Genomic DNA, 26915 nt, shown 5'->3' with positions numbered 1-26915 from the left:
AAATTGTGTGTGCGCACATGTGTGTTCGGGGCCCCAGAGTTCAGGAGAGGGCATCAGATTTCCCTGGAACAAAGGACAGGTGGTTGTGAGCCGCATGATGTGGGTGCTGGGAACTCGTTCTCCTAAATGCTGAGCCATCTCTGCAGCACCTCATTTTCTCCCCGCTCCCCACTGGCAATTTTTAGCACCTGCTTAGCCTGGTATTTGCTGTGTAGATCAGGTTGGCCTTCAATTTGAGGCAGCCCTTTAGACTCGGCCAGGCCTGCAGATCCGAGCCACCACGCCTGGCCGGGCTCTCTTTAAAATCCCGCTGCCCCCTTGTCTTGGTACATGTGCTTCCAGTAGAAGACCTCGGGGGCTGGTCTCCCTCCAAAGAGCATCTCCTTGCTGGAGAGCCATGGCTCCACTGTAGTGCCAAGAGCTTTTCCTTAAATGAGGCCGTTTTCATAAAGAATGAAATGTATTCAAGCGGCCCAGCGAAAGCCAGGAAGTTGACAAGAGAGGTTTTACTTCAAAAGCTCAATTCTTTTCAAACAAGGGTGAGATTGACTTGGGGGCGAGAAGAAAGGGGGCCCAGGGAATGTGATTCTGGAATCCACTGGATTTGCCAAGCGGCTTACTCAGGGGCTTGTGACAGAAGTTTGTAGGCCGATTATGAAGAAGATGGCTGGGCTGGGAAGTGCATGAGTCAGCAAATATTTGCCTCCTAGGCCACCTGGGGATTGGAGCCCCATCCTGAGACATCCTGAGTGTGTGACGGTCGGGGGTGAGTGGGTGGGCGACGGTCCTGTCACCAAGCAGCAGCAGGAGGGTCCCTCGGCATGACAGGCTGAGGCAGTTTCCTCTCCCACGCACGCTATTTGAAAACTTCCATGTCTACCTCTGTGTTCACTCTATTCCAGCTTTGAGCTTGGAGGAAAATCCGTCTTTACAATTTTTATTTATTATACCATCTGTGGAAGTCAGCTCCATCATTCAATCATGAGGGTCTCTGAAATGGAACTCAAGGTCATCAAGCCCTAAGCCACCTTGGGGACCCTGATACTTGTTTCCTAGGTTGAGATTGTGTACATACGTACGTATACACACACACACACACACACACACACACACACACACACAGGGGTCCCTATCTTTCTCTCTGTTTGAGACAGGGTCTCTGGGCTGTCTTTCCATTGCATACTCTATCTCCCCACAGGGCACTGGTATTGCGGCCATGCCTGCTGGGCATTGTGCTTTTACATCGAGTCTGAGAATGTAGACTCGAGCTTTCACACTTGGGTTTACAAACACTTTCACCCTCAGACCCATCTGCCCAGCTTTGAGATTTTTTTTTTTAAGTCTGGGATGTAACAAAATTCAATACAAGTCACTGGTCTGTGGAAGTGAGGCAATCCGGTCAGTGGCCAGAGAGCCCTCTCGACCGTGGGTAATGATGGAAACGTTCTGTGGCTGCAATGTCTGGGACAGGAGCTTCAGGAGACTGCCTGTCTGCACTTGAACATGGCTGCTTCAGTGGTGACCTGAATCTTTTGAATGTATTTAGAACAGGTGTGAGGCTTGGATGGCGTCTGACTGGCAGCGGCACCTATAAGGGCACTCTGGGCTGGTGGCTTGTGGCTAGCCACGGAAGAGACAGCACTGGTTACCTATGACGCCGACGCCGTGACAAACTCTAACCGTCCTCCTGCTATGTCAATTGATACCACGTCAACCTAACTGACCAGCCAGGTCCCTTTCAATAGCTCCCCTGGCTTTTCAACTACCATTGTTATTTGAAAACAAGTCACTGGAAAAGCCTCAAACCTTGGTTGCTATGGAGATTCAGGTCAGCAGCCTCTCATATAAACTTAGGATCGGTAGAAAGGGCGTCTCACCCAATTAGGCTTTTGAAGTTTACATTTCCTCAAACAAAGCTCTGGCATGTGACTCATCTTGTGGCAATGGGGCTCTTGTTTCCAGCTCTGAGTCAGAGGGGACGTCTCTGACTCTCTGATGAGGCTGGAGCGGCCCAGTTAGCAGAACAGACAGTGGAACCAGCCATGGAAGGCGAGGTCACCCACACCCAGGTTAAACGGCTCGGTAGTCAGCCTTTCTTCATCTCAGAATGGAATTTACGGTGCTTCTGGGCAAAACAGGTCTTTGAGGTATTTGCTTTTACAGCTATTCCATTTCCTACCTAATATTTCATGTCTGGGTGCGTGTTTGTGGTACAGACGCATGAATATGCAGAGCTGTGCATACTCAAGGTGTGTCACTCCAGCAGGATGTCAGATGTCACCCTCTCTCCACGTTACAGCCTTGAGACTGGCTTTTCGTTGGCGAGGCTGGCTGTTCAGTGCACTTCCTCTGGAACTCACGTCTCTCCGCCCCTCAGTGCTGGGATTACAGATGCACACAGTCGTACCTGGCCTCCTATGGTGCTGGGGGTCTAAGCTGGAGTCTGCACGCCTGTGAGGGCAAGTGCTCTCCTCACTGAGCCAACTCTCCAGCCCCCAGTGTTTCACTGACTTCACAGAAATGTCATGGAAGCGCACGGGAAAGGATCTGTATTCCGAAAGGACACACGTCCCCAGCCCTCACCCGTTCTCCAAGGATAGTGGGTTATGTTGGTTAGGATTTCCTTTAACAAATTAACAATTACTCCGGGTGTTCACCAGAGCTACACCGTGAAGGAAAAGCAAGACAGACAGACATTAGGTAGACAGCTTAAGCAAGGATGGATGAGGGGGCACCCCTTTATCCATCAGAGCATCTGTGGCCTCTGGAATCACCTTTATCCAAGGCACCCACAGAGCTGCGCAAGTCCCCAGGAGGTCCTAGCTTCCCCCAGGTCTTCCCACCAAAAGCCTGAGCAGTCACTACAGGTGTGACACACACCCATGTGTCTCCTTCAGGCTTCCAGTTTTTGTTCATTTTGTTGTTGTTGTTGTGGTTTTTCGCTTGTTTGTTTGTTTTGTTTTGTTTTTGAGACAGTGTCTCTCTCAATAGCCCTGGCTGGCCTGGAGCTCACTATGTAGACCAGGCTGGCCTCGAACTCACAGAGATCCGTTTGCCTCTGCCTCCCTCCTTTAGTGGCTGCCAGGAAGGAGTACCGTCCAACTATTTAAATTTATTTTGAACCAAAATGATCCAGTAAGAACACCGACCCACCCTCAATTTCTGACATTTACATTCAGATGAATATAAACAGTTGATCAATGCTTGGCATATTCATAAGGACCCCACAGTAAGGAAAACCAAATCATGTTAAGCATTAATTTTCTTAGTGAATAGGACAGTCACACATCCAGAGGTCAGATAAACACCAACAAAAGCGCCCGAGGGAGGAAAGAGTGAGCAGTTAATGCTGGAGGCCAGGCTGCCCATGGCATAGCATCCATAACACACCCGACACCCGATTAGACTAGGGGCATGCATGGGGACATTATGCTTACCAGCTTGAGAGAAAGCTTCACGGAAAAATTGAAGAGGTAACAAACGGGAAGAGAGAAAGAGAGAGAAAAAAACACAGGTCAGAAGAGGGGACATGTGGCCAGTCCCACTGGACTCAACATCAGCTCGCCTACCGACTTGTGAAAATGGCCAGGGCAGATCTGTGCGAAAGTTCACAGGAGGGGTTGGTCGTAACAAAAACTGCTTAGGTGGCTTGGTTGCCAAAGCCAAGACGAGGTGTGAGAGTCCTTGTGCCCCTGAGCTGTCACCTCCCGCTGGGTGCCTATCGGCTTGCTGGGGAGGGAGATTTGGAGAGGTGCTGGGACAGACCCAGGGACTTCTATCTGCTAGGCACAGCAGTGACACATAATGACCCTAAAAGCATCGCACAGCACTTTGTTTACCAATCTCTCCTGGGACATCTTAGGTAGACTCTTTTTAAAATTTTATTTTTGAGACAGTGTTACCTAGTGTCCAGCCCTGGCTGGGATGGCCTCGAATTCTCAGAAATCCTTCTCTTCTACCTCCTGAGTGCTGGGTCATAGGCATGCACCACCACGCCCTTCCACACGAGTGCTTAGCTTTCCTTTTCTTTCTTTTCTTCTTTCTTTCTTTTTTTTTTTGTTTTTTTTTTGAGACAGGGTTTCTCTGTAGCTTTGCGCCTTTCCTGGAACTCGCTTTGTAGACCAGGCTGGCCTCGAACTCACAGAGATCCGCCTGGCTCTGCCTCCCAGTGCTGGGATTAAAGGCGTGCGCCACCGCCGCCGCCGCCACCACCACCACCCAAGTTTTTATTTTCTAATAGTAATTTTTAAAAATTTTGCACATCTTTAATCCCAGCACTCAGGAGGCAGAGGCAGGTGGATCTCTGAGTTCCAGGCCAGCCTGGTCTACAGAGTGAGTTCCAGGACAGCCAGGGCTACACAGGGAAATCTTGTCTTGAAAAAACACCAACAAAACAAAACAAACAAATAAAAAACTTATTTGTGTGTGTGTGTGTGTGCATGACTCACTGATCGATTGGTTGATTGATTGACTCTGACTGTGTGTGTGTGCGCGCGCGTGCGCGCGTGTGTGCATGACTGACTGACTGATCGATAGTGCGCGCGCGCGTGTGTGTGTGTGTGTGTGTGTGTGCGCGCGTGCGTATGCGTGCTCATGCCACAGCATGTATGTGGAGGTCAGCTAGCCTCTTGGCAGCAGGACAGAGGTGACCAGGCAATGCAGCCTCCCATCTGCACACCAGCACTGGCTCCTGGGCCACGAGGGTGACTTCTAAGGCTCGATCTTTTTCAAAAGTAATTGCTTTCTTTTGATGGAGTTTTGGGTCATGCTGTGTAGCTCAGTCTGGCCTTGAACTCTTGATCCTGCTGCCTCAGGCTCCTGAGCAGTGTGAATACAGGCGGCTTGAGGCTGTCAAGCCTGTCGGTGGGGTCTACACAGCATGGAGAGTGACCATGAACAGTAGCTTATGTTGCTTACGGGAGCTGCCTTTAGGGTATGGGGAGACACTGCCTTGGCTCTCGGGGTGCTGCTGTGGGTGGTGGCCCTGATCACCCAAGGGCCACAACAGCTCCACTACTGCTGGGCCTGGAGATAGGAAAGGTCCCATGACCGCAGGACTTCAACCAGAGTAAGAGGGCTTCGAGAACTCAGAGCAGAACAAGACTCTGTGAGACCCCACTGTCTGCCTAGGGAGAGTTCAACCCATGGCCTGGACTTCGTCTCCAGCAATACCCAAGGCCCTAGTAACCGACAGTAGGGTGCAGGCACACCGGAGGACAACATACCAGAGAAAGCGCACTTGGATTTTTATGCTGGGTAGGGAGGGGTTAAAATTTCTCAGCCAACTTTTACACTTTTTCATCCTTAAGCTGATACTTTTAGCCAAGCTTGGTGGCTCACACTCAGGAGGCAGAGGCCTGGGCTACACAGCTGACTTCCAGGCCAGCCTGGACTATACAAATCCTGTCTCAAAAAAAAAAAAGTTGACACTTCTTTGTAAACAGGCGATCGCTTTTTAAAGAACGCATTCCACGTGGAAGGAAGAGACTGACTGGACAGCTTTTCAAGTCTGCACAGGCCGTGGCCATGAACTTGCTGAGCCTCCTGGAGCTTAAGCACAGATTGTCCGTCACAAGCTGAGTTCGTCGTTCAGACAGACAACACTCATGGTGCAGGGCAGAGGACGGCCCCCACAAAGCACACTAGCTGACACTAGTATTTCCTCACACACCATCTTATGCGAATTCCAAGACCCCGACTCACTATTTGCTCTCTACAGGACTCCTTTCCTGACTTGAGATTATAATCGAAATATCCTAGAACCAAATTTGCAATATCAATAGGAAGGTTACGACTTCAAAATAAGAACAAATGATCAAAATTGAACATCTGTTCCAATAGAAACTGGAAATACTAAATTCTCACACTCAGTTTTTGGAAACACCAAAACTCTCAAATTCCATTTTCTGGAATGGGCAGTGACGGATCACCTGCAGGAGGTGCCACCACGGTGCCGAATTCCTTTTTCAAACATGATTGTTTTCAGGTTATAAGTCATAAGCCAGCCAATTAGGTCACTTCTGATTAGAAAGCAAGCCTTCTCCGAGGAGAATAAAGGCAAAAGCCTCACGGAGTGTGTGACTGGACACCGAGGGACCAAACACCATCAGCTCCAGGCGACGGTTAGGGGCTCTGGGAGAAGCGAGCATCAATAACACGGAAGGAGACAGGGCCAGCGCGTCCATGTGTCATTGGACGGTCACAGCTACTAACCTCAAGCGCAAAGAAAGGGGACGGGAAGTGCCTGAGCACATACGCTTTGGTGAAATCTACTGGGACCCGATCTGTTCATGCGTCTTTGAGTTTTTATTCTCCAAGCTCATGGCATCACTCCCTAGGGGCCCACTGGCTGCAAACACGGATGGAGGTGCCTGCATGGTCACACTGCCATGCCCTAAACTGTCTCTTTCGGTCACTACATTCTGCAGCTGTGTTTTATGGGTAAATTTCTGCCATAAACTCATATCAAGGGGCACCACGGACATTTCAGGAAGCAGCTGCAGGCTCTTTGAAGATTTTACCAGAACTAAGACAAAAAGGCTGCACGCTGACGATGAGCACACTCGGTGACGTCACGGGGACACTGGGTGTCCGTCGGGGAGCCTGGGTCTTTCTATGCAATTTTGGGGATAAAATAGCTGTTGGATTTATACCCTAAGAGCCCCGTCCTTGCCCCAGGGTGCAGTCCTCTCAGTTGGGAATTTGGGTTGGTGGGGTGGCTGTGTTACAGCTGCACTGGTCCCCAGTCTTGGCGCTGTCCGAGGGGTTAGTGGTTTGGCTGTGACTGCGTACTTGCAGCACAGGCAGACTTACAACATAGTCCCTAGCCTCGAAGGCATGCGTGGGTTTCCCTAGAGTCCTCTTCATGAGCTCTCTGTGATAACTCAAAGACTGAGTCTGCCAACAGTCAGCAAGAGAACAAGGTAAGAGATACGAATAAAGGAACCGCACATCGAGAACGTGACACACAATAATGGATTTCCAAAATGCCTTGCTCTGCTTTGGTGGTATTTCCTAAGATTAACTTTAAAATACAGGAGGGAGCATCTAGTTTTAGCTAGGCAACAATAGAATTATCCTTTGTAGAGTCAAATCCAGGACATGTTCTTACCTATCTATCCACATATGTAACCACCCATCTATTATCTATCTAGTATCTAGGCATCTATCTCAATCAATCAATCATCAATTCATCAATCTATCTAACATCTATCCTTCTATCATCTACCTATCCTATCTATCTTCTATCTAATATTTATTTTTCTTTCTTTCTTTCTTCCTTCCTTCCTTCCTTCCTTCCTTCCTTCCTTCCTTCCTTCCTTCCTTCCTTCCTTCCTTCCTTTCTTTCTTTTTTTTCAAGACAGGGTTTCTTTGTGTAGCCTGCCCTGGAACTCACTCTGTAGACCAGGCTGGCCTCTGCCTCCCAAGTGCTAGGATCAAAAGCGTGAGCCATCACCGGCCACCAACATCTATCTTTCATCTATCATTTTTCTTTCTACCATCGTCCAAGTATCAATCTCTGTCTCTCCCATACCCCTTCGGTTTCCTCTCATGTAGCTCACACTGGCCTCAGACTCCATATATAACGGAGGATGATCTTGGATTCCTCCATTTTTCACCTCCTAGGGGCTGGGATCACAGGTGTGTACATCCACACCAGCTCTGAGGATACTCTCCCTCTCTCCCTTCTTTAATCTTTTTTTTTTTTTTTAAATTCCTGGAAAGATGGAATACTAAGGTCTGTCAGTGTAGACTCTCTGTAAATACCCCCCAGGAAATGGCTTACAACAGCAACAACAAAAATATTTAATCTTGGGGCTGGAGAGATGGCTCAGAGGTTAAGAGCACTGGCTGCTCTTCCTGAGGACCTGAATTCAATTCCCAGCAACCACATGGTGGTTCACAACCATCTATAACGAGATCTGGTGCCCTCTTCTGGCATGTGTATACATAACAAATAAATAAATCAAAAATATTTACTCTTGTTTAATTATTCAGAAATAAACTAAGCTATGCTAAGAAATGTTTGCACATTGAGCCAGATGTGGTGGCATGTCTCAGAAAAAAAAGAAAAGAGAAAGAAATGATTTCACATAATTTCTACACTCTGGTCATTAAACCAGATATTTAGAATTCAAACCTGAAGGCTGTGAAATGTGATGAATTAAAAGACATGCCACAGGGTACTGGACAGATGGTCTGGTGGTTAGAAGCCCTTGCTGCTCTTGGGGAGGACCCATGTTCCATTCCCAGAACCCATGAGGTGACTCACAACCATCTCTAACTCCAGTTCCAGGGGGTCCGACGCCCTCTTCTGAACTCTGAGGGCGCTGGGCCCACACGTGGTACACAGACAAGCACACAGACAAAAACTAAAGTGAAAAAATCTAAACAAAACAGAACAGAAAGACACACCACAGATACACAGTTATTCTCCCAGAATCCTGCATCGATTCTTGGCTCAGGAGTGGCAGTCTCAAGCGAGAGTGAAATGGTATCAAGGACTATTCCACTCATCACGGATCCAGTGCCTCGCCGCACGCACACTGAAGCTGCTGAACAACCTGGTCTAGTTCCCAGGCTTTGGGTTTATGATGTTTTCAAAGGTTCGGTGTCTCCCCTTTCCTTCCTCCTTCCTGCCCCCTTCCTTGCAGGCAGCGTCGAATCTGACTGACCCTAAGGGCCCATCACAAGCAACATCGAAGCTTCCAGCAGCTTGCTTGTTATGGGGAGAAGGCACTTACCATCCAGGAAAGTTCCCATAAAAGGAATTTGCTGAACACAGATGTGAGGAGCAAGAAATAAAATTCACCTTGGTGATTTAAAAAAAAAAAAAAATCTTCCTTTAAATCAGACTTTTTTTTTTTAACCATCTTTTCTTGTACTAATTGAACACAGGCATTCTTTGGTCTCGGCCTACGCACTTGGGGGACACCATGAACACAGGTACGAAACCATCGATGACCAGGAGATTGTGTGATGTAGCATCACGGACCAGATATGCAAACGGATGGTGACTGTGAAAACATCTGACACATTTCATCACGAGTGTCCGACAGACAGATGCAGATGTTCGTAAACATGAGTGATTATGTGGTGACATGATGTAACTGACTCTGAGCCTGGCTCACCCTGGTTACATCCGTGGAAATTCTCTGATGAAGAGTGGAGTTCTAAAAGCCAGCATAATCGAGCCAAGAAGCTGCCGACTGCTCAGCCAGTCCCAACAACAGAGCTCAGCACGATCCATCGTCCACTTGTGAAGCTACTCTGCCTGCTGACAGTGGCTGTCCTGACGGTTTTAGGAAATTAAATTTCTGATTTAATAAAGAGTGAGTACATTTCTTTGTGCAGGGTGTGTGGACATTTGAGTACCAAGACGCACATGTGGAGGTCAGAGGACAACTTTGTGGGATTGGTTCTCTCTTTCATTCCACCACGTGGGTCCTGGAGACTCATTTCACCAGCCCAAATGTCTGGTTTTTAATTTGATATACGAAGTAACCTTAAAGCAAAATAATCCTCTCAAATGTGTCCTTCCTTCCTTCAACCTTGATTTTGGGACCCTACTACTTTTTTTATTTACTCGTCTATTTTATTTATTTGTTTATTGTGCACATGGACAGCTTTTGGGAGTTTCACTGCTTGGGACCTGGGGATTGAACTCAGGTCGTCAGGCTTGGCTCCAAGCACTTTTGCCTGCTGAGCCATATCGCTGGCCCATCATTTTATTTTATTTTTGAGATAGGATCTCACATAGCCTAGGCTGGCCTCAAACTCACTCTGTAGCCAAGGAGGACCTTTGGACGTCTGATCTCAGCAGGCTTTCACCATCACATCGTGGTTTATGCTGTGCTGGGGATGCCCGCTAGGCAAGCACTGACAACTGAGCCACATCCCCAGCACCGTTTCTGTTCTTTGGAAATGGGACCTCATTATGAAGCCCAGGCTGGTTTTAGACTTAGTGGCAATCCTCCTGCCTCCACCTTTGGAGTGCTGAGGTTAGACATGGATCAGGACGCTGATTCTATAAAATGAAGATTCTCTTAGCACAGGAATTCTACAGACAAGGAAGTCTACCAGCAGATGGACTTGAGACAAATGCTCAGTCAGGTGTGGAATCTCTTCCTATGACAGTGGATGTTGGAGCAGGACCACAAAACTCGAGAACTTTCCATTCACGAGGAACACTGGACCTGTCTTTGCCCAGCCATGCTGCTTACCAGCCCAAGGTCTGGTATCCAACTCCAGCTCTAGGGGTAACTTAGTTCCATGGCATCACTTAGAAACAAGTGTCTTGAGCTGGGAGTGGTGGTACATGCCGTTAATCCTAGCAGTTGGAAGGAGAGGCAGGCAAATGTCTGTGAGTTCAAACCCAGTCTGTTCTACAAATTGAGTTCCAGGACAGCAAGAAAGAGAGAGAGAGAGAGAGAGAGAGAGAGAGAGAGAGAGAGAGAGAGAGAGAGAGAGAGAGAGAGAGAGAGAAGGGAGGGAGGGAGGGAGGGAGGGCGGGCGAGCGAGAAGGCTCAGAAGACCTGTCATTTAGTTTTACTTGGGAGAGCTAAGCTGGTATCTGTGTTAATGACTGCCCCAATTCCTGTAGAGGAATAAGTGTGATTTAGTCACACAATCTTAATTGTCATGCAAACTGGATGGGTTTTTTGTTTGTTTGTTTGTTTTGAAGAGTCTCATATAGCCCAGGATGGATTGGAACTTGTTATGTAGCCAAGGACGACTTTGAACTTGTTACATAGTCAAGAATGGCTTTGAACTTCTGATCCTCTTAAGGCTAGGAGGACAGGTATGCAACATCACACCTGATTTTAAATGTGAGTCCTTTTTTTTTTTTTTTTTAAATTCTATTTATTTGTATTTTATGGACATTGGTGTTTTGACTTCATATATGTCTGTGTGAAGGTGTCAGAGGGTGTCAGAGTCCCTTGGAACAGAAATTACAGACAGTTGTGAACCCAGGTCCTCTGGAAGAGCAGCCAGTGCCCTTAACCACTGAGCCATCTCTCCAGCCCATCGAACCTGAGTCTTAACAGCAATCATGTTCTAAGAAATTTTTCCCACTGGGTGTCAGGGACTCTCAGACCGTGTGAGCAGAGTCTCCAGCTTTAGATCCTGGCTCCACAGCTTCTATTAGCATACTGGCTTCACTGCAAGAAGAGCTCAGAATGGAACAGAGGAGGTCTGGATAAATGTCACTGCTACTGGGCCTTGTCCCTTTGCAAAGAGATGCAGGTTTAGTGTTCCTCACAAGAATGTCCAGGACCACAAGTGCTTCGGACTTTATGGAGAGATCTATGTAGATAAAATGAGATCCAAATCTAAACATAAAACTCACATATGTTTTACATGGGTTTTTTGTTGTTGTTTTTGTTTTTGTTTGTTTTTTTTTTGTTGGGGTGTTGTTTTTGGTTTTGGTTTTTTGAGACAGGGTTACTCTGTGTAGCCCTGGCTGCCCTGGAACTCACTCTGTAGCCCAGACTGGCCTGGAACTCAGAGATCCACCTGCCTCTGCCTCCTGAGTGCTGGGATTAAAGATGTGGCCTGCCACAGCCTGACTTTATGTGTGTGTGTGTTTGACCCTGTAATTTGAACAAGCTTCTGGTACCTGTGTTTTGTTTCTGTGGTCCTGCAGATGGAATCCAGGTCTCATGTAAACATCTGCCTCTGGCCACACCACAGCCACTGCTGTGTTACGGCTGCAGCAACTCACGCGAGGTCAGGTGTGGAATTTTTCACTCAAGGTGTCACGATGGCATTCAAAACACTTTGGATTTGGGCTGCTCGACCTGTATAGAGTTCAGCCCTATCCAGTTGAGAGGTATTTTATCATCATCCCTTAACTTCACAAGGGAGCCAGTGTGCTGCTGGTCGGCTTCCTCTTTGCCGCAGGCTTCTTTAGGACAGCTGTGCCTGACTACACTCCTGTCTGTAATTAGTCAGCACATATTTTCTGATTGTCCAGTCATTTCCACTTCCTCATCTTCTCCACGGTCAGTTTAAGAGACCCGATCAAAGTTGGTGAGATCAAGGAGGAAATGAATGACTTCAGTCCTCTGAAGGGGAAGTGTAGGGTGCTTCCAGCACCAACTAGAGAATCAAATCTCAGGCTTGCTGGCCTTCTCTCCCTCCCACACCTCCTCCCTCCTCCGCTCCTTCCTTTCTTTCTGACATTCTTTTGCTCTCTGGTTCTCTGGGAGCCGACTGAGGCTCAGCCTTTCTCTCTCTCTAAATGTTATAGGAAAACACACTGGGTCCATTCACAAACAAAGTAAGTTATGCAGAATGAGACATGCAACACAGTGCGCAAGAGACGCAGGATTCCAGAGCGGAACTTACCCCACGCTTTAGGCTCCGGAAGCAGTGGATTTTGGGTTTGGAGGTCATGAACTCGTTGAAGCGGTGGGAGAGGGGTTCCTTTTGCTGCTTGGGAGACTGGGGGCCGTTGGGAACAGCAGAGGGTGAGGCAGAGGCAGGGGGGGGAGGGGGAGGCTGATGGGGGGATGTTAAAAGGGACATAAGCTACATGTGAAAGATGAGCGGTGATAGTAAAAAAAAAAAAAAACCAGAAACGAGAAGACACAAAACAGAAATAAGCATCAAATCATATTCAAGATCCAAAGCAAGTCAAACACAAACCATTAATATCGATGCCACGGTACAAAAGAAACCATGTAGGATGTGTTCCACAAAGAGGGGGTGAAAAGGAGAGGGTCTGTGAGTACGCGACGGGACAGCAGAACCTTGTGACCCAAAGCTCATGCAGACGGCCACATGCAAGCTAAGGCTCTCATTAGTCATTCCAAATCCAGTGTAAGCCAGAGGGGTAAACATTTCCGCACCTAAACTAACACAGCTCAATGGGGGGAAAGGGTCTAAATTACTGAGGTTTCGAGAAACAGCGAGACAGTCCTATCCTGAGAAACTCTAACATCCAGCCTAAGGTTAATGCAGTAATGCCACCTCCATCCCGTTTTAGGCCGATGGGTTAGCGCTGTCATGCACCTACATACCACGCTATGGAAAGAAAATGGAAAAAATGTTCACGGAGACAGGTTAACATGGATTCATAACCAAGCCCAGGCTGGCAAGCTTGATTAGATGGGACACTGTCCCCTCGCTCCCAGCAGAGGTGCCCAGCAGTCTGGGAGGATAAGGGGTGGGTGAAAGGGCCGTGAGGTCAGTGATGTTAGTGTGGGTGACCCAGTCCAGGTGATAACACATCTGCAATAAGTCAGAGGTCATGGCAAAGACCGCCACCAGAAAGAGACCGTTGGGATCGTGAAATGATCGCAGCACGCTAACTCGTCCCTCTCGCTTTCTGCAAGTTCAGAGCTTTGTTTGATTAAGACCAAAAGATAAACTCCAAGCCTCTGCACCTTGTCGCCTCAGCCCGCAGGGTCCAAACTTCCAGTACCTTGTTTTTCTTGATGAATGGCCACAGCTTGCCTCTGGATTTGCCGCCAAACTTGAGCTCTGGCTTGCCTTCTTTGGAGCTCGAAAGGCTGTTTTCTGATACCGTGCGTTTCATCGGCTGGGTGTAGTCTTCAAACTCAATGTCTCCAGGAGGCTCGAACCCTGACTTGTAGGCTTCCACGACCAGCTGGGAGTCCTGCAATCATACCCGTGGACAACCACATCAACACCAGAACACTCATGATGCACGCAGAGGCCAATCCAAGAGAATCCTATTGATACTGGATATTTTTTCTCTTAGTAGTGTGTCTATTACCAGACAGGTTAATTCATAAAGCTTTGCCTCCAGGTGAGAGCCAAAGGTGCTTTCCACATCTCATTTCAATCTTCCATGATGCTCTGCCTTTAAAAAATTCCCCCTTTTACCATGTCGCTCATAAGTCACTAAGCCTTTAAACAGTGATTGGAGGAAGCTTCATTTAGACTTTAAAGTTAGACACTAAGTCTGATGACAAAAACATGAAAAACATTTCCAGCTCAAGGTAAGGATGGTTTGGCACCTCAGGAATCCCGGGAGCCTGCCTGTAGGATGTAGCTGGAGGTGGGGAGGATGATGTTTATTTTGGAACATGGATAACTGTTTCTCACAAAGATGGCTGAGATCACTGAAGGACACTGAAAGCTGGCATGTCTTAATGAAATGAGGGGCAAGGAATCTTACAACCAAACTCTACACACCAACAAAAACAAACACACAAAGCACTTACTGCCCAGGACTCTCTCCTACAAATATTTACCATTTAAAACACTCTGACTGAGGCAGCTGTTCACACCAACTGACAAAACTCTCCACAGAGGCAATTAAAAAGTGGAACAGAGGGATCTGAGTGGGTATTTTAAACGAAGGACAGTTTTGCCACCCAGGGGCCTGGCAGTGATACTAACTGTCCCACTGAGGGGATGCTGCCAGCATCTAGTGACAAACCCCACACTCCGCAGGCCGCTGGGTTGCGGGTGCCCTAAAGAGCTTGCCTCTTTGCAGAAATCCATTTAATTCAGTGACAACCCTGTGTTCTACACAAAAGCACTGGGGAACTAAATCCAAACACTGAGGGTCATAAAAGGACTTTCAGGCGCAGAAGCATAGTGACCACACCCAGCCCTCCCTGTCCTAGGGTCGAAGCACAAGGTGGTGCCGGAGGGACAAGGAAAGAGCCCCGTGACTACACTTACATTTTTCTGGTCGATCGACTCGGCCGCCTTCACTATACCATCCAAGCATTTCCCGATGATGGGTATCACCTGCCGGTCCACCTCCGCGTAGGTCTTCATGGACTCTCCAATGCGCACGATCCGCCTTTCCTCCATCTCTTGTATTTTCTGCAAAAATCGGACCGTGTATAAAATGGTCTACTACTACTTGGGGAAGTTGTTTTGGGGTGATATTGTTCCCCTGCAAATACTTCTGGGGAACAGATTGGAGTCTGAATGGCCGTGGGTTTGTTGTACCGTTGTAGATCTGTCAGCTGTGCTGTGTTCAGTCAATGGCTGGGCTGCATAGTGAGCCCTTCAAACAGTTGGACCGCAGTTTCAGTAGAGGACTCTAGTGATGTGTAACATCGACTTCAGTTGGCGGGATCCACAATCACCAAATATGGGCATGTCTACGAAGGATTTTCTTGACTAGTTTAATTGAGGGGGATGACCCACCCTAAATGTGGGTGTCACTATTCATTGTGCTGGGGTTCCAGACTGGAAAAAAAAAGAGCAGACCCACAAGACACCTCCGCAGGTGTGGGTTCTTGCCTCCGAGCTTGATAACCCAAATTCAAACCCTGGAACCCACCTAGCAAGGAGAAAACAGAATGCTCTCTGACCACTGTGTGAACTGTGATTCCTGCACCTACTGTCGCACGAGTCCTAATTGGTCTTAATAATGAAAACCCGGAGCCAGATATCGGAGTAGATGCTGAAAGATCAGAGAAGCAAAGGAACAAGCCACAGCCACCTCTCACCTCACCAATTCCTCAGCTGTATGTACACAACCACATACTAAACAAATAATCAAATGTAAAACAATGTTTTATATATAAGGAGAGGGAGCTGGAGAGATGGCTCAGTGGTTAAGAGCTCTGGCTGTTCTTCCAGAGGACCTGGGTTAGATTCCCAGCACTCACACGGGGGCTCACAACCATGGGTAACCCCAGTTCCAGGGGAGCCAGGCATGATGTTCAGGCATGATGTTAACAATTATAACTCTAGGATTCTGGAGAGCCAGGCATGATGTTAACAATTATAACCCTAGGATTCTGGAGGCTAAGGCAGAAGGGTCACTAATTTAAGGCCAGCCTGGGCTACACAGCAAGACTCTGTCTCAAAAACCAGGCAAAATTCTCCAAACCGGGATATATACACACACACACACACACACACACACACACACACACACACACACACATATATAATGTATGTATTTGTTTATTTTGTACATTGACTGCCTGATTGACTGTGCTGTGGGGATGGAAGGTCGTCAGGCTTAGGTGTGACAAACCAGTGCCCCACAATGAGCTTCATCCAGAGTCTCTCATATCATTGTTAACCACTTAAGGCAGGCAAAGAAACAATCCATGTGCTTGGGGAGATGGCTCAGTTGGTCAAGTGTTTGCCACACAGTCACAAGGACCTGAGTCTAACCCCCCAGTCACGTACACATGCCAGGGGCAGATGGGGTGGGTACAACAGTAAGCCGTCACTGTAGACACAGACAGGCGGATCTCTAGAGCTGGCTGCTGGCCAGCCCAGCCACACGGGAAGCTCCAATTCAGTGAGAGAGTCAGCCTCAGAAAAATGTGGTGGCTCACACCTTTAATCCCAGCCTTGGGAAACAGAGGCAGGCTGATCTCTGTAAGTTCAAGGCCAGCCTGATCTATATAGTGAGTTCCAGGGCAGCCAGGTGTCCATAATGAGATTCCTCAAATAAATAAATACATGTACCCACAAACCACATACACACATACACACCACACACACACACACACACACACACACACACACACACACACACACAGATTTTAAAATGAAGAGAGAACAATTCAAAGGAAACAATACTTGTCTGTTCAAACCCCACAAGTCTGAATGCCACTTTGTCCCCTAAAGCTAAGCTGGCATTTCTTGTAGCCAGAGTGTCCTTTACAAAGGAAGCAGTCCTCTAAGAGGCACAGTTGTAAGATATCAACCCCCTCAAAAAAACCCGGGCACAGTGAAGGCCCAGGACATCCACCTATTGAACCCCAAGTTAGCGTCATGCTTCGTTCTTAATGCTGGCCATCGCTCGATCTGCACGCTACGGGAAACAACTCTGTGGCGCTGGGGAGACGGCCCAGTAGGGAAGGGGCTTGCTGTACAAGCATGAGACCGCCTCTGATGCCCAGAGTCCACCTAAGAAGCTGGGTGTGATGGAGAGTACCTGTAAGCCTTGTGCGGGGGTAACAAAACCAAGAGAATCCACGAGGCTTGCTGGCCAGCCAGCCTATGCTAAGGTATTTTTAAAAGATTTATTTATTATGTGTGGGTCTGTGTGAGTTTATGTATACCACGTGTGTGCAGATATCCACAGAGGTGGCCAAGGAAGACAAAAGAGGATGGCAGGTCCCCTGGAGCTGGAGTGGCAGACATTGTGGGTTCTGGGAACCAAATGCTAATCTCCTATAAGAGCAGTAAGCATTTTTAACTACAGAGCCATCTCTACAGCCTGCCACTGAGAGACCCAGTCTCAGATAAAAGGGTGGGAGAGTAGAGAGATGGTTCAGCACCTAAGAGCACGGGCTGCTCTTGCAGAGGACCTGGGTTCGACTCCCAGCACCCACATGTCCACTCACAATCATCTGGAACTCTAGTTCTAGAGGCCCTCTTCTGATCCCCAGGGGCACTAGGCATTAATGTGGTGTACAGATATATATCCAAGGTGACCTCTGACCTCCACACACACATACATGTGCACCTACTCCCAAATGACTCTGTGGGCATTTGGGAAGCCAGGTGTGGTGGCGCACACTTGTAAGGCCAGGACTCAGGAGGCTCAGGCTGATGACTGCGGGCGTAGGTACACAGTGACTTCCAGGCCAGCCTGGGCTACAGAGCGAGGCCCTATCACATCAGAAACAACCTGTCTCCACAAGCTGTGAGCACTGTGCATCGCTTACCTGGAAGATGTTGGGGATGTGGGTGTGGTAGTATTCCCACTGTTCCTGGTTGAATCTCTGCAGGATTGAGGAGTAATCAGCTTTGCTGTCCTCTGCCATTTGGTGACGTAATTGAGCTTGCTGCCGTGCCTTGGGGCAAAAAGAAGAACATCCTATTTATACAGCATAAACAAAAGCCTACAAAGGCACACCAGTACCCAAGCCACTTTGTACACTTCATGTTAGCAGGTGCATTGAAAAATGACTTCTTAGGCTAGGCATGGTGGCGCATGCCTTTAATCCCAGCACTTGGGAGGCAGAGACAGGCGGATCTCTGTGAGTTCAGGGCCAACTGGGTCTAAAATTTCTGGACAGCCAGGGCTACACAGAAAGAGCTTATCTCAAAATTATTAATTAATTAATTACTTCTTCATAGTTCTGGGGACTGGCTGAAGAACTCAGAGCCTCACAGAGGCCAGACAAGTGCTCTGCCACTGAGCCACACCTCCAGCTCATCAGGTGCTTTAACAAACAAACAAACTGTCCTGAATCTAAATTTTCTATTTGTCTATTGAGACAAGGCATCATTATGTAGCTTAGACTGGCCTTGAACTCATAGAGTTCTTAAAGATGACGGAATTTTCCCAAGTCCAGCCCTGAGAGAATTCCGAGTCCTGGGAAAGATGCTACATTTGGCGTGGGGTTATCCGAGGAAAGGAATCTACATACATCATGCCTTTTTGTCCGTTACTTTATTCCTCTATGACAAAATTCCGTCTATACAGCTTCAGCTCCATCCTCACACTCAGCTCCTCTCTGTGCCCACTTTTCCTGTCCTCATAGTTTTAGTAAGCTCCTATGCCTTTGACCTCATCTTCCTCCTCTGTTCCTTCGTCCTCCATCTTGCCTTCCTGACTCCTTACTCCTGGCTCTCGGAAAACTCTGCAAGAGATCTGCTTTACCCTCTACAGAATCTCTGTCTTCCTCTCTTCTCTCTGGCCACTGGGTTCTGTGTCTGCCTCGAATTCTGCTCCAGTCCTTACTGCACCAGGATATGCAGAAAGCTCTCTTGTCCTCATCAATCTCTCTGCCACACCCCTAGGCCTGAGGGAAGGGGTGGTCTGAGCTTCTTTTGCACAAGAAGCAAAGCTGTGCATCTCCAGTCAGCTTGAGTCCTAGGCTCAGCGGGGGAGTGAAGTTACCTGGAGGTTCAGCAGGTCTGAGGAGCTGAACTGTTTGCCAAGTGGTCTGGTAATATATGTGCCCACAAGAAATTCATAGCAAGGTGCAGCTGAATAGTAAGGCTGCATAACACCAAATATTCCGTGATAAATGGCTTCCCACTTGACGGGGACCCTTGGTTGGTCAAAGTATAGTTTTAATATACAGCTGAAACTCTATAATACATTCTTGTGGCCCACAAGAAGTTCTACCTGCCTCTGCCTCCAGAGTGCTGGGATTAAAGGTGTGTGTCACCATCTTAAAAACAAAGAAAAAAGAAAGAAAGAAAGAAAGAAAGAAAGAAAGAAAGAAAGAAAGAAAGAGAGAGAGAAAGAAAGAGAGAGAGAAAGAAAGAAAGAAAGAAAGAAAGAAAGAAAGAAAGAAAGAAAGAAAGAAAGAAAGAAAGAAAGAAAGAAAAAACTTGGGGCTGGAGAGATGGCTCAGCAGTTAAAAGCACTGGCTGCTCTTCCAGAGGACCAGGTTCAGTTCCCAGCACCCACATGGCAGCTCACATAGGGTTTGCCTTAGACCTGAGACAATTCCTCCTCTTCCTCTGTAACTCCAGTTCTAAGAGACCTGACACCCTCATGCTGACATACATGCAGGCAGAGCACCAATGCACATAAAATAAAAATAAATCATTTTTTAAAAGAAAATATTTTTAAAAATTTAATTTTATGACATGTATAATAAACACTGTATGGTCCTTGGGAGAACCTTGAAGAGTGTTTATTTGTGTACATACACTTTTTTGGAAGGGGAGGTAAACTATATTTTAAAACTCAATCCCTAGTGGGGTCAACCATCTGAAAAAGGTGGATGAGGCTGGAGAGATGGCTCAGTGGTTAAGAGCAATGGTTACACTTGCAGAGGACCCAGGTTCAGTTCCCAGCACCTACATGGTGGCTTACAACTATCTATAACTCCAGTTGCAGGAGATTTGATGTCCTCTACTGGCCTCTGCGGGTACTGCATGCATGTGGTACACAGACATCCAAGCAGACAAAATACTCCTATGCATAAAATAAAAACAGAAAAAAAATTTAAAACTGTTAAATTAAAAAAAAAAAACTTTTATGGCAGGTTGTGGATTCAAGAATGGCCTATGTAGAGAGTACCAGACCTGCCAGGGCTACAGAGTGAGACCTCAAATCAAAGAAACAAGGTGCTGATGGGATGGCTCAGAGGTTAAGAGTGTTTACTGCTCTTCTAAGAGGACCAGGGTTCTATTCTCAGCACCTACACCAGGATGCTCACAACCGCCTATAACTCCTGTTCCAGGGAACCCAATACCATCTGTTCTCCAAGGGCACCTGCACACACATGATACACATAACTTCAAACACATGCATCCACATAAATAAGAACAGTAATTTGTGTGTGCAGCGGGGAGGGTGTTTCCAGACAGGGTTTCTCTGTATAACAGCCCTGCCTATCCTGGAACTAGCTCTGTAGACCAGGCTGGCCTCGAACTCACAGAGATCCATCTGCCTCTGCCTCCCGAGTGCTGGGATTAAAGGCGTGTGCCACCATCGCCTGGCTAATAAATACATTTTTAAAAAAAGATTTATTTATTTATTATGTATACAGTGTTCTGCCTACATGCATGCTTGCAGGCCAGAAGAGGGCACCAGATCTCATTACAGATGGTTGTGAGCCACCATATGGGTGCTGGGAATTGAACTCAGGACCTCTGGAAGAGCAGCCAGTGCTCTTAACCGCTGAGCCATCTCTCCTGCCCCTAATAAATACATTTTTAAAAAGTTAAAAAGAAATCATTTTTGACCAGTTTAGAGTCACTTTGGGGGAGGAGTTCTGGGTACCAAACTCATGGCTTGGCTCATGCTAAGCACACGACTTCCTGCTGAGCTACATCCCTAGGCCCAGAGTCAAGTCGGCAGCTCAGACAAGGATGTCTATACAGCACAGAGTCACACACAAACCCAAGAGAATGTGTCACTTTGATCCCCACCTTCTACTCAAAGGAGACCAGAAAAAAAGCCATCCAGTGGCACTAACACAGTCTGAGGTCTACATGGCTTAAAAACCACGCCCTGCTGATGAAGACACTTCACGGTCCCGGTTTTACGTCACAGAGCTTAAGCAATCCCAGGTTAGGGGCTCCATTCCAGCACGGCACATGAGCTTCTGCTTGCTTTGACTGTTTTTGTCTTGTTTGATGGCACCCAAGTCATAGGAGATCAAGATCCACGACTGAGTCGGGAGCGGTTGGCGGTGGTGCACGCCTTTAATCCCAGCACTTAGAGGAGGCAGAGGCAGGCGGACGCGCACGCACGCACACACACACACACACAGCATGGCACACATGTGGAGATTAGGGGACTCGTGGGAGTTAGCTCTCCCCCTTCACCATGTGGGAATCAAACTCAGGTCATCAGGCTTGGTAGAAACACCCTTACCCACTGAGCCATCTCAGGGGCCCGCGGGCAAGGTGTTTTTGTTTTGTTTTGTTTTTTCTTTTTCTTTTTTTTAAATGCATAAGGCTGTTTTGTTTGCACATATATCCATACCCTATATGTGGGCTGGTGTCCAAGGAGGCCAGAAGGCATCGGATCCCTGGAGCTGGAGTTATCGATGGCTGGGAGCCACCATGTGGGTGCTGCGACTCGGACCCAGATCCTCTAAAGGAGCAACCAGTGCCCTTTAGAGTCAGTCTTTTTTGGAGGGTGGGGGGTTCGGGGTATCACACCCACAGCCTGATTCACACTAAGCACATCTCTCCAGCCCCCTCAGGTGAGCATTTAATCTCAAAGTTTCTCCTTGGCTTCTGACCTGGTGACCTTAACCTGAGTTCCACTTCCTCCACACGTTTCACTCACAAGGGGACAGTCCTGTGGCTTCCTTTATTTTCTTCCCTATTCATGAACAAAGATCACCCAGTATTTCCAAGCATTTCCTTATTAGCTGGGGCTTTTCGGTTCCGCAAGGCATGGAAGGCATGGCGCCTTCTCAGCTAACCTGGGTATGTTTTAGCACCACATTCTTCCTCTTGGCTGGCAGCCTGTCAACTCCTGTCCTGGCCATATGCTCTGCCTTCCGCCTCTGACAGTCCCCCACCAAGTACATTAACTAAGTCCCTGTGACATTCATCCCTAGCTACCTTCAAAAATCCACCCCCTCATAGTGATCCTGTGAAAATAACAGTGTCCCCTGCCTGCCTTCCATCTGCACAGCCAAGGCTTCCAACACCAGAGCTCAACCTCCTCAGTTGTCACTGCGGTGAATATGTTAAAAAAGGGGATTCCCATGCAGAATACAACTTCTAGAATAACTTCTGCTTCATTCATAGGCCTTCCTCGGAAAGTCTTAGAGCGGAGGGGAGGAGAGGGGAGGGGATTCCACTCCAGACAGAACATAACTGCAATCAGATAAAGCTGTTGCCTGTTTATTTCAGGGAAATGGTCCTAAAATAGTGATGGGATATCTTTTGGCAGAATATGCATGTGTGAATGTTCAAAAACGTACACATACACACACACACACACAGGCGGGGTCCAGAAGATAAATCTACTCATGGCAATTAACTGCTAAGAGCTGTGGTCTTCCCGCACTGTCTGGGGGAAGCTGCTGGAATCCTCTTCCCTTGGCGCCCCCTCATAATGTTTCAGTCCAGCCATGAAATTGCTTTTAGAGTTTATTAATGCCTAACGGTTTCAGGGTGTCCTTCCCCAAGTCCTGTGCAGCTGTGATGATAAAACAGTTCAGGACCTCAGGTGTGAACTGCGGAGGGTGTGAACCGTGGAGGGTGTGAACCTTGGAGGGTGTGAACTGTGGAGGGTGTGAACCTTGGAGGGTGTGAACTATGGAGGGTGTGAACCTTGGAGGGTGTGAACTGTGGAGGGTGTGAACCTCGGAGGGTGTGAACCGCGGAGGGTGTGAACTGTGGAGGCAGCTCCACGAGGAAGCAGACCGGAAACCTGGAGTGACTGAAGGCAACATCATGTCTGACGTAGTGCCCCCTGCCACCTAAGGCGAGCGTCACCTTCTCAGGTGTTGGTAAACCTGTGTAAAAACAGCCCCCAGTCAGTAGGACGTGGTGACACGCACCTTTAATCCCAGCGCTGGGAGGCAAAGGCAGGCAGATCTCTTGTAAGTTTGAGGCCAGCCTGGTCTACATAGCAAGCTCCAGGATAGCCAGGACTAAACAGAGAGAACCTGTCTCCAAAAACTAAAAAAACCTAAAACTAAAAAGAAAGAAAAAAAAGCCAAGGTTGTCTCAGAGGCCTGAATTTCCCCTCCTACCCACACCACTGGCTAGTCCTTTAAAGTTGCTGTTCTAAGAATACCTTACAAGTAACATGGCTGTAGTTCAAAGATACACAGAGGTGTTCAGCGTGAGTGAGTGAGAGAGAGAGAGAGAGAGAGAGAGAGAGAGAGAGAGAGAGAGAGAGAGAGAGAGAGAGAGAGAGAAAGTATGAGTCAGAGTTTCAGAATGTAAAGATCTAAGTCATGGACAGGTCTGAATGAGACTCATCTAGCTGTTGTCAGAAAAATGAAATCTTCACTTCATAATTCCTTGGTGTGACCCTGCTGTGCATGGCTTCACTTCTGATTGGTCGCGCTCTCAGCGTGGGGACTCACTATGTAGCCCTAACAAGTCGGCCAGGAAGAGCTCATCTTTGACATCTTTTGGAAAGTCATTTTTCCTTTCCCATTGTCGAAGAGGTACAGGGCTGTAGCAGCCGCTCATCAGTTAAGAACATTTGCTGCTCTTGCAGAGGACCTGAGTTCCCAGCATCCCACATGGTAGCTCACAGCTGTCCCTAACTCCACTTCTAGGGGATTAGATGCTCTCTTCTGGCTTGCATGACTTATGCCCATGTAGGCAAAACACTCAAACACATAAATGAAAATAATAAATATAAATAAATCTTTTTTTTTAAATTATAAGAATCCTATCTTTTATTACCAAAAGTTTTTTGGTGAGTTGTTGGGAACAGCAATGAAGACCATCCTTAGGAGTCCCAGCAGCCTGCCTAGCACTGCGTTCTCTGAAGCAGTGGCTTCTTGGTGCTCCCCGGAATCATTATCCAAGAACTCCTAGCTGGGTTTTACGTTGGAAGACAAGGAAGCTCGATCTGCCCCTCATCCCCCACCTCAGTGAGGGCACCATGCCTCAATGGCTGCACCATGGTGCATCCACACAGGCTGCCCAGAATCTGCAATGCCTGGCAGCCGGTCCCAGCTCCCGGGACTGGCAGATGGGCCTGATCTCCCTGCAGCGCAGGCACTGAGGGGACCCAGCAGGGCCTCTGGATTCTGATCCCTCCTCAAACTGTTTGTGCCAAGAGAAAGGTAAACTCGGGAAATTAACAGTCCTGCATTCTTTTTCTTGGGATGACCAAAGGAAGAAGAAAAAAAAATCTGTTTGCTGAAAATAATTCAAGTTTACAAGTTTTTTTTTTTCTTATCTGTTTTGTTTTGTTGAAATAGAGTCTCATATTATAGCTCAAGCTAGCCTGGTACTCCCTGTGTAGCCCAGACTGGCCTCAAATTCACAGCAATCCTCCAGCCTCAGTGTCCTGAGTGCTGGGAATACAGACACCGTGTCCAACGTCAAACTTACAGTTTGTATAGTTTGTAAAGTAAAGCATTCCTGCTCACCCCACCTGCCTAACTGTCGGATGCAGCCAGGAGAGAGAACAGGCCATACAGGTCACCAGATAGCAATGGTGTAATAGGATATTAATAACATAGCATGGGATTACCTATTTTCTAGGCACGTTAACATCAAAAGATACAAACCCACATGCACGTTGGTTAAAAGCTGTACCACAGCACTAATCCAGCAGCATGAAACAGTATTTATAGCCTCATTGCATTATTAAGGGATATCTTCTTTTGTCTTGATGAGTAAACGATGTAAATTCTAACACTGAATGCTGGGACAGGCCTGGCTTGCCTCTGAGAACGGGCTCTGCAAGGCTGATGGGAGGGGGGGAGGGACAGGGGAGGGACAAGGACATGAAGCCAGTCTTTGTCTTGCCACGCTGTGGTATAAGTGGCATTGTTGAACTTTTCCAGCAAAGGGTCGCATCTAGAATACATTTTCAACTTCAAAACTAAGAGTGCATTTGACAAACCCTACTCAGTCGGAGCGCTGGGAGCATCGCTGGAAACTTCCAGGCCGAGGACTTGCCAAAACAATGCAGCCTGTCTGGGATAAATTATAAGGGCAGCGAAAATACAAAACAGAAAAACTTCAAAATAAGTTAACCAAAGAAATATGCCTGAACTATTCCAGCAATTTCCTGAAGCTTCTTTTTTCCCCTCCAGTCTTACAGTGCTCCAGCCCCGGGGGCTGCGGGTTACTCTGGTGCACAGTCATTGAAATAGAAGGAGAAAGGAAAAAAAACAAACACAAAAAACTAACCCCAAACTGAAAGATAGCAAATGAGACCAGGATCTCCATCCGGTGGCCATTCACTTGCTAAGCAGGGCTAAGAAAAGGCTTTCTGTTGCTCCGTACCCCAGTTACCCAAAGTAGAATTCAAAGTATCTGTTAACTCAACGGGAAAAGGAACTTTTGTTGAGCGGGCAGCAGGCCCTGTGGACAAGTCCACCCCGTGGAGGAGGCTGCAGAAGCAAATCTGCTCTGAGTTTGCACTGAGATGAGGAAGGACCGGGGCCTCCTGGTTTCTAAGACACGACCATTGCAGCAGACTGCAGCGTTTCATTATGGATGTTGGAAGCTGGAGTCTCACTATGTAGCCCTGGCTGGCCTGGAACTCTCTCCATGGATTGCCAACCTTTGCCTCCCAAGTGCTGGGATTAAAGCTGTGTGCTTCCGTTCTAGGATGAAATGATTGTACCTTTCCCTCTGCCTGATCTCAACAAGCAACTCCACATGGGGTTCACAAAGGTTCTGACACCCATGGCTACGGACACACTGGCTGAAGGTAAAGGTCTCGGGCATTTGCCATCTCTGCCACCAGGGTTAACACAGTGCTGCACTTGTTTCTCAGGCTAACCATAGAGACACATAAATCTCTGCAGTTTTAGAAAAGAAACACTCGGGAGGCTCAAACACAGTCCTGTTAGACACAGATGCAAGAATATCATGCTTCCATTATTTCTTTTCAGTGTATGTGCATGTACGTGTGTGTGTGTGTGTGTGGGGTATACAGGTACATGTGTATGCATATGAACATGGAGGACGGAGTGTTGTTCCTCGGGCACCATCCACTTAATCGCTTTCTTTTCTTTTCAACAGTCTGCCACCAGCCTGGAACTCACCAATCAGGCTAGTCTGCCTGGCCAATGAGCCCTAGGGACCCACCTGTCTTCACCCCTCCCCCACCCCACCCCCAGTACTGGGATTATACAGGCATGCTACCACACTCAGCATTTTTTTTTTTTTTTTTTTAAACAAACGAAAATGGGTTATGGGTTGAACTCTGGTCTTGACACTTGTGACTGAGCGGTGTCCCCGCCCTTTACTCCATTCCTGAAGTTAATCTGAACTGCCTGGGGGCAGCTGCTGACCTTTATTGTCCGAGTCACAGCGAACATCTAATGGAGAATGCTTGCTACTCAGCTGGTGTGCGCTGAGACTGGAAGACCCCAAGTTTAAAGCCATTCTGGGGTACACAGTGGGTACTAGGCCAGCCAGGGCTACACAGTCAGACTCTCAAAACAACAGCTTCACCTTACATATTTCAGTAAGGAGCCAGCATGGGAGACCACAGGCTCTTCCACTGTGGCCTGGGTTGGCTCTGTCTGCTTTCTCTAAGCTGCACAGCACTTCACAAGAGTCCCATTGATCAGAGAAATGTCCAAGAACCTCAAATGGACTTCAGGCTACGGGGGGAGGTAAGAGTGTCTGCTGATAAACAAACCCCTAAGCCTGTCCATGGAAGATAAAAATGCCAAGCCTGGGATGGCTCAGTGGTTAGAAACATTCACTGCTCTTCCAGAGGCCCCAGGTTTGGTTCCCAGCACCCACATAGTGGCTCACAACTGCCTGTAAGTCCAGCTCAAGAAAATCTAAAGTTCCTTTCTAGCTTCCTCAGGCATGTCACTTGATGCACACATATATATACTCAGGCTCTCACACACATATGC

The 26915-nt window shown here is 47.7% G+C and overlaps 1 protein-coding gene across 13 annotated transcripts in view; it reads right to left on the bottom strand.

The window, feature by feature from the left end:
• Positions 1 to 26915, bottom strand: part of Fnbp1 (formin binding protein 1) — a 119155-nt gene that overhangs the window by 8551 nt on the left and 83689 nt on the right. For 2 of the 13 annotated variants that reach the window (XM_028884639.2, XM_028884640.2), the window contains exons 7-12: positions 17631 to 17759; positions 14662 to 14808; positions 13430 to 13624; positions 12352 to 12534; positions 6814 to 6897; positions 3438 to 3452 (exon numbers count right to left, since the gene is read on the bottom strand). In XM_028884639.2, the coding sequence (XP_028740472.1) occupies positions 3438 to 3452; positions 6814 to 6897; positions 12352 to 12534; positions 13430 to 13624; positions 14662 to 14808; positions 17631 to 17759 (753 nt within the window). The remainder of the gene's footprint in view (positions 1 to 3437; positions 3453 to 6813; positions 6898 to 12351; positions 12535 to 13429; positions 13625 to 14661; positions 14809 to 17630; positions 17760 to 26915) is intronic. The other 11 variants (XM_028884641.2, XM_028884642.2, XM_028884644.2 and 8 more) reach the window with 7 other exon arrangements.

The sequence above is a fragment of the Peromyscus leucopus genome, chromosome 4 (genome assembly GCF_004664715.2).
Source record: "Peromyscus leucopus breed LL Stock chromosome 4, UCI_PerLeu_2.1, whole genome shotgun sequence".
NCBI lineage: Eukaryota > Metazoa > Chordata > Mammalia > Rodentia > Cricetidae > Peromyscus > Peromyscus leucopus.
The sequence above is the reverse complement of the archived record's forward strand: the minus strand, read 5'-3'. Positions and strand labels throughout refer to the sequence as shown.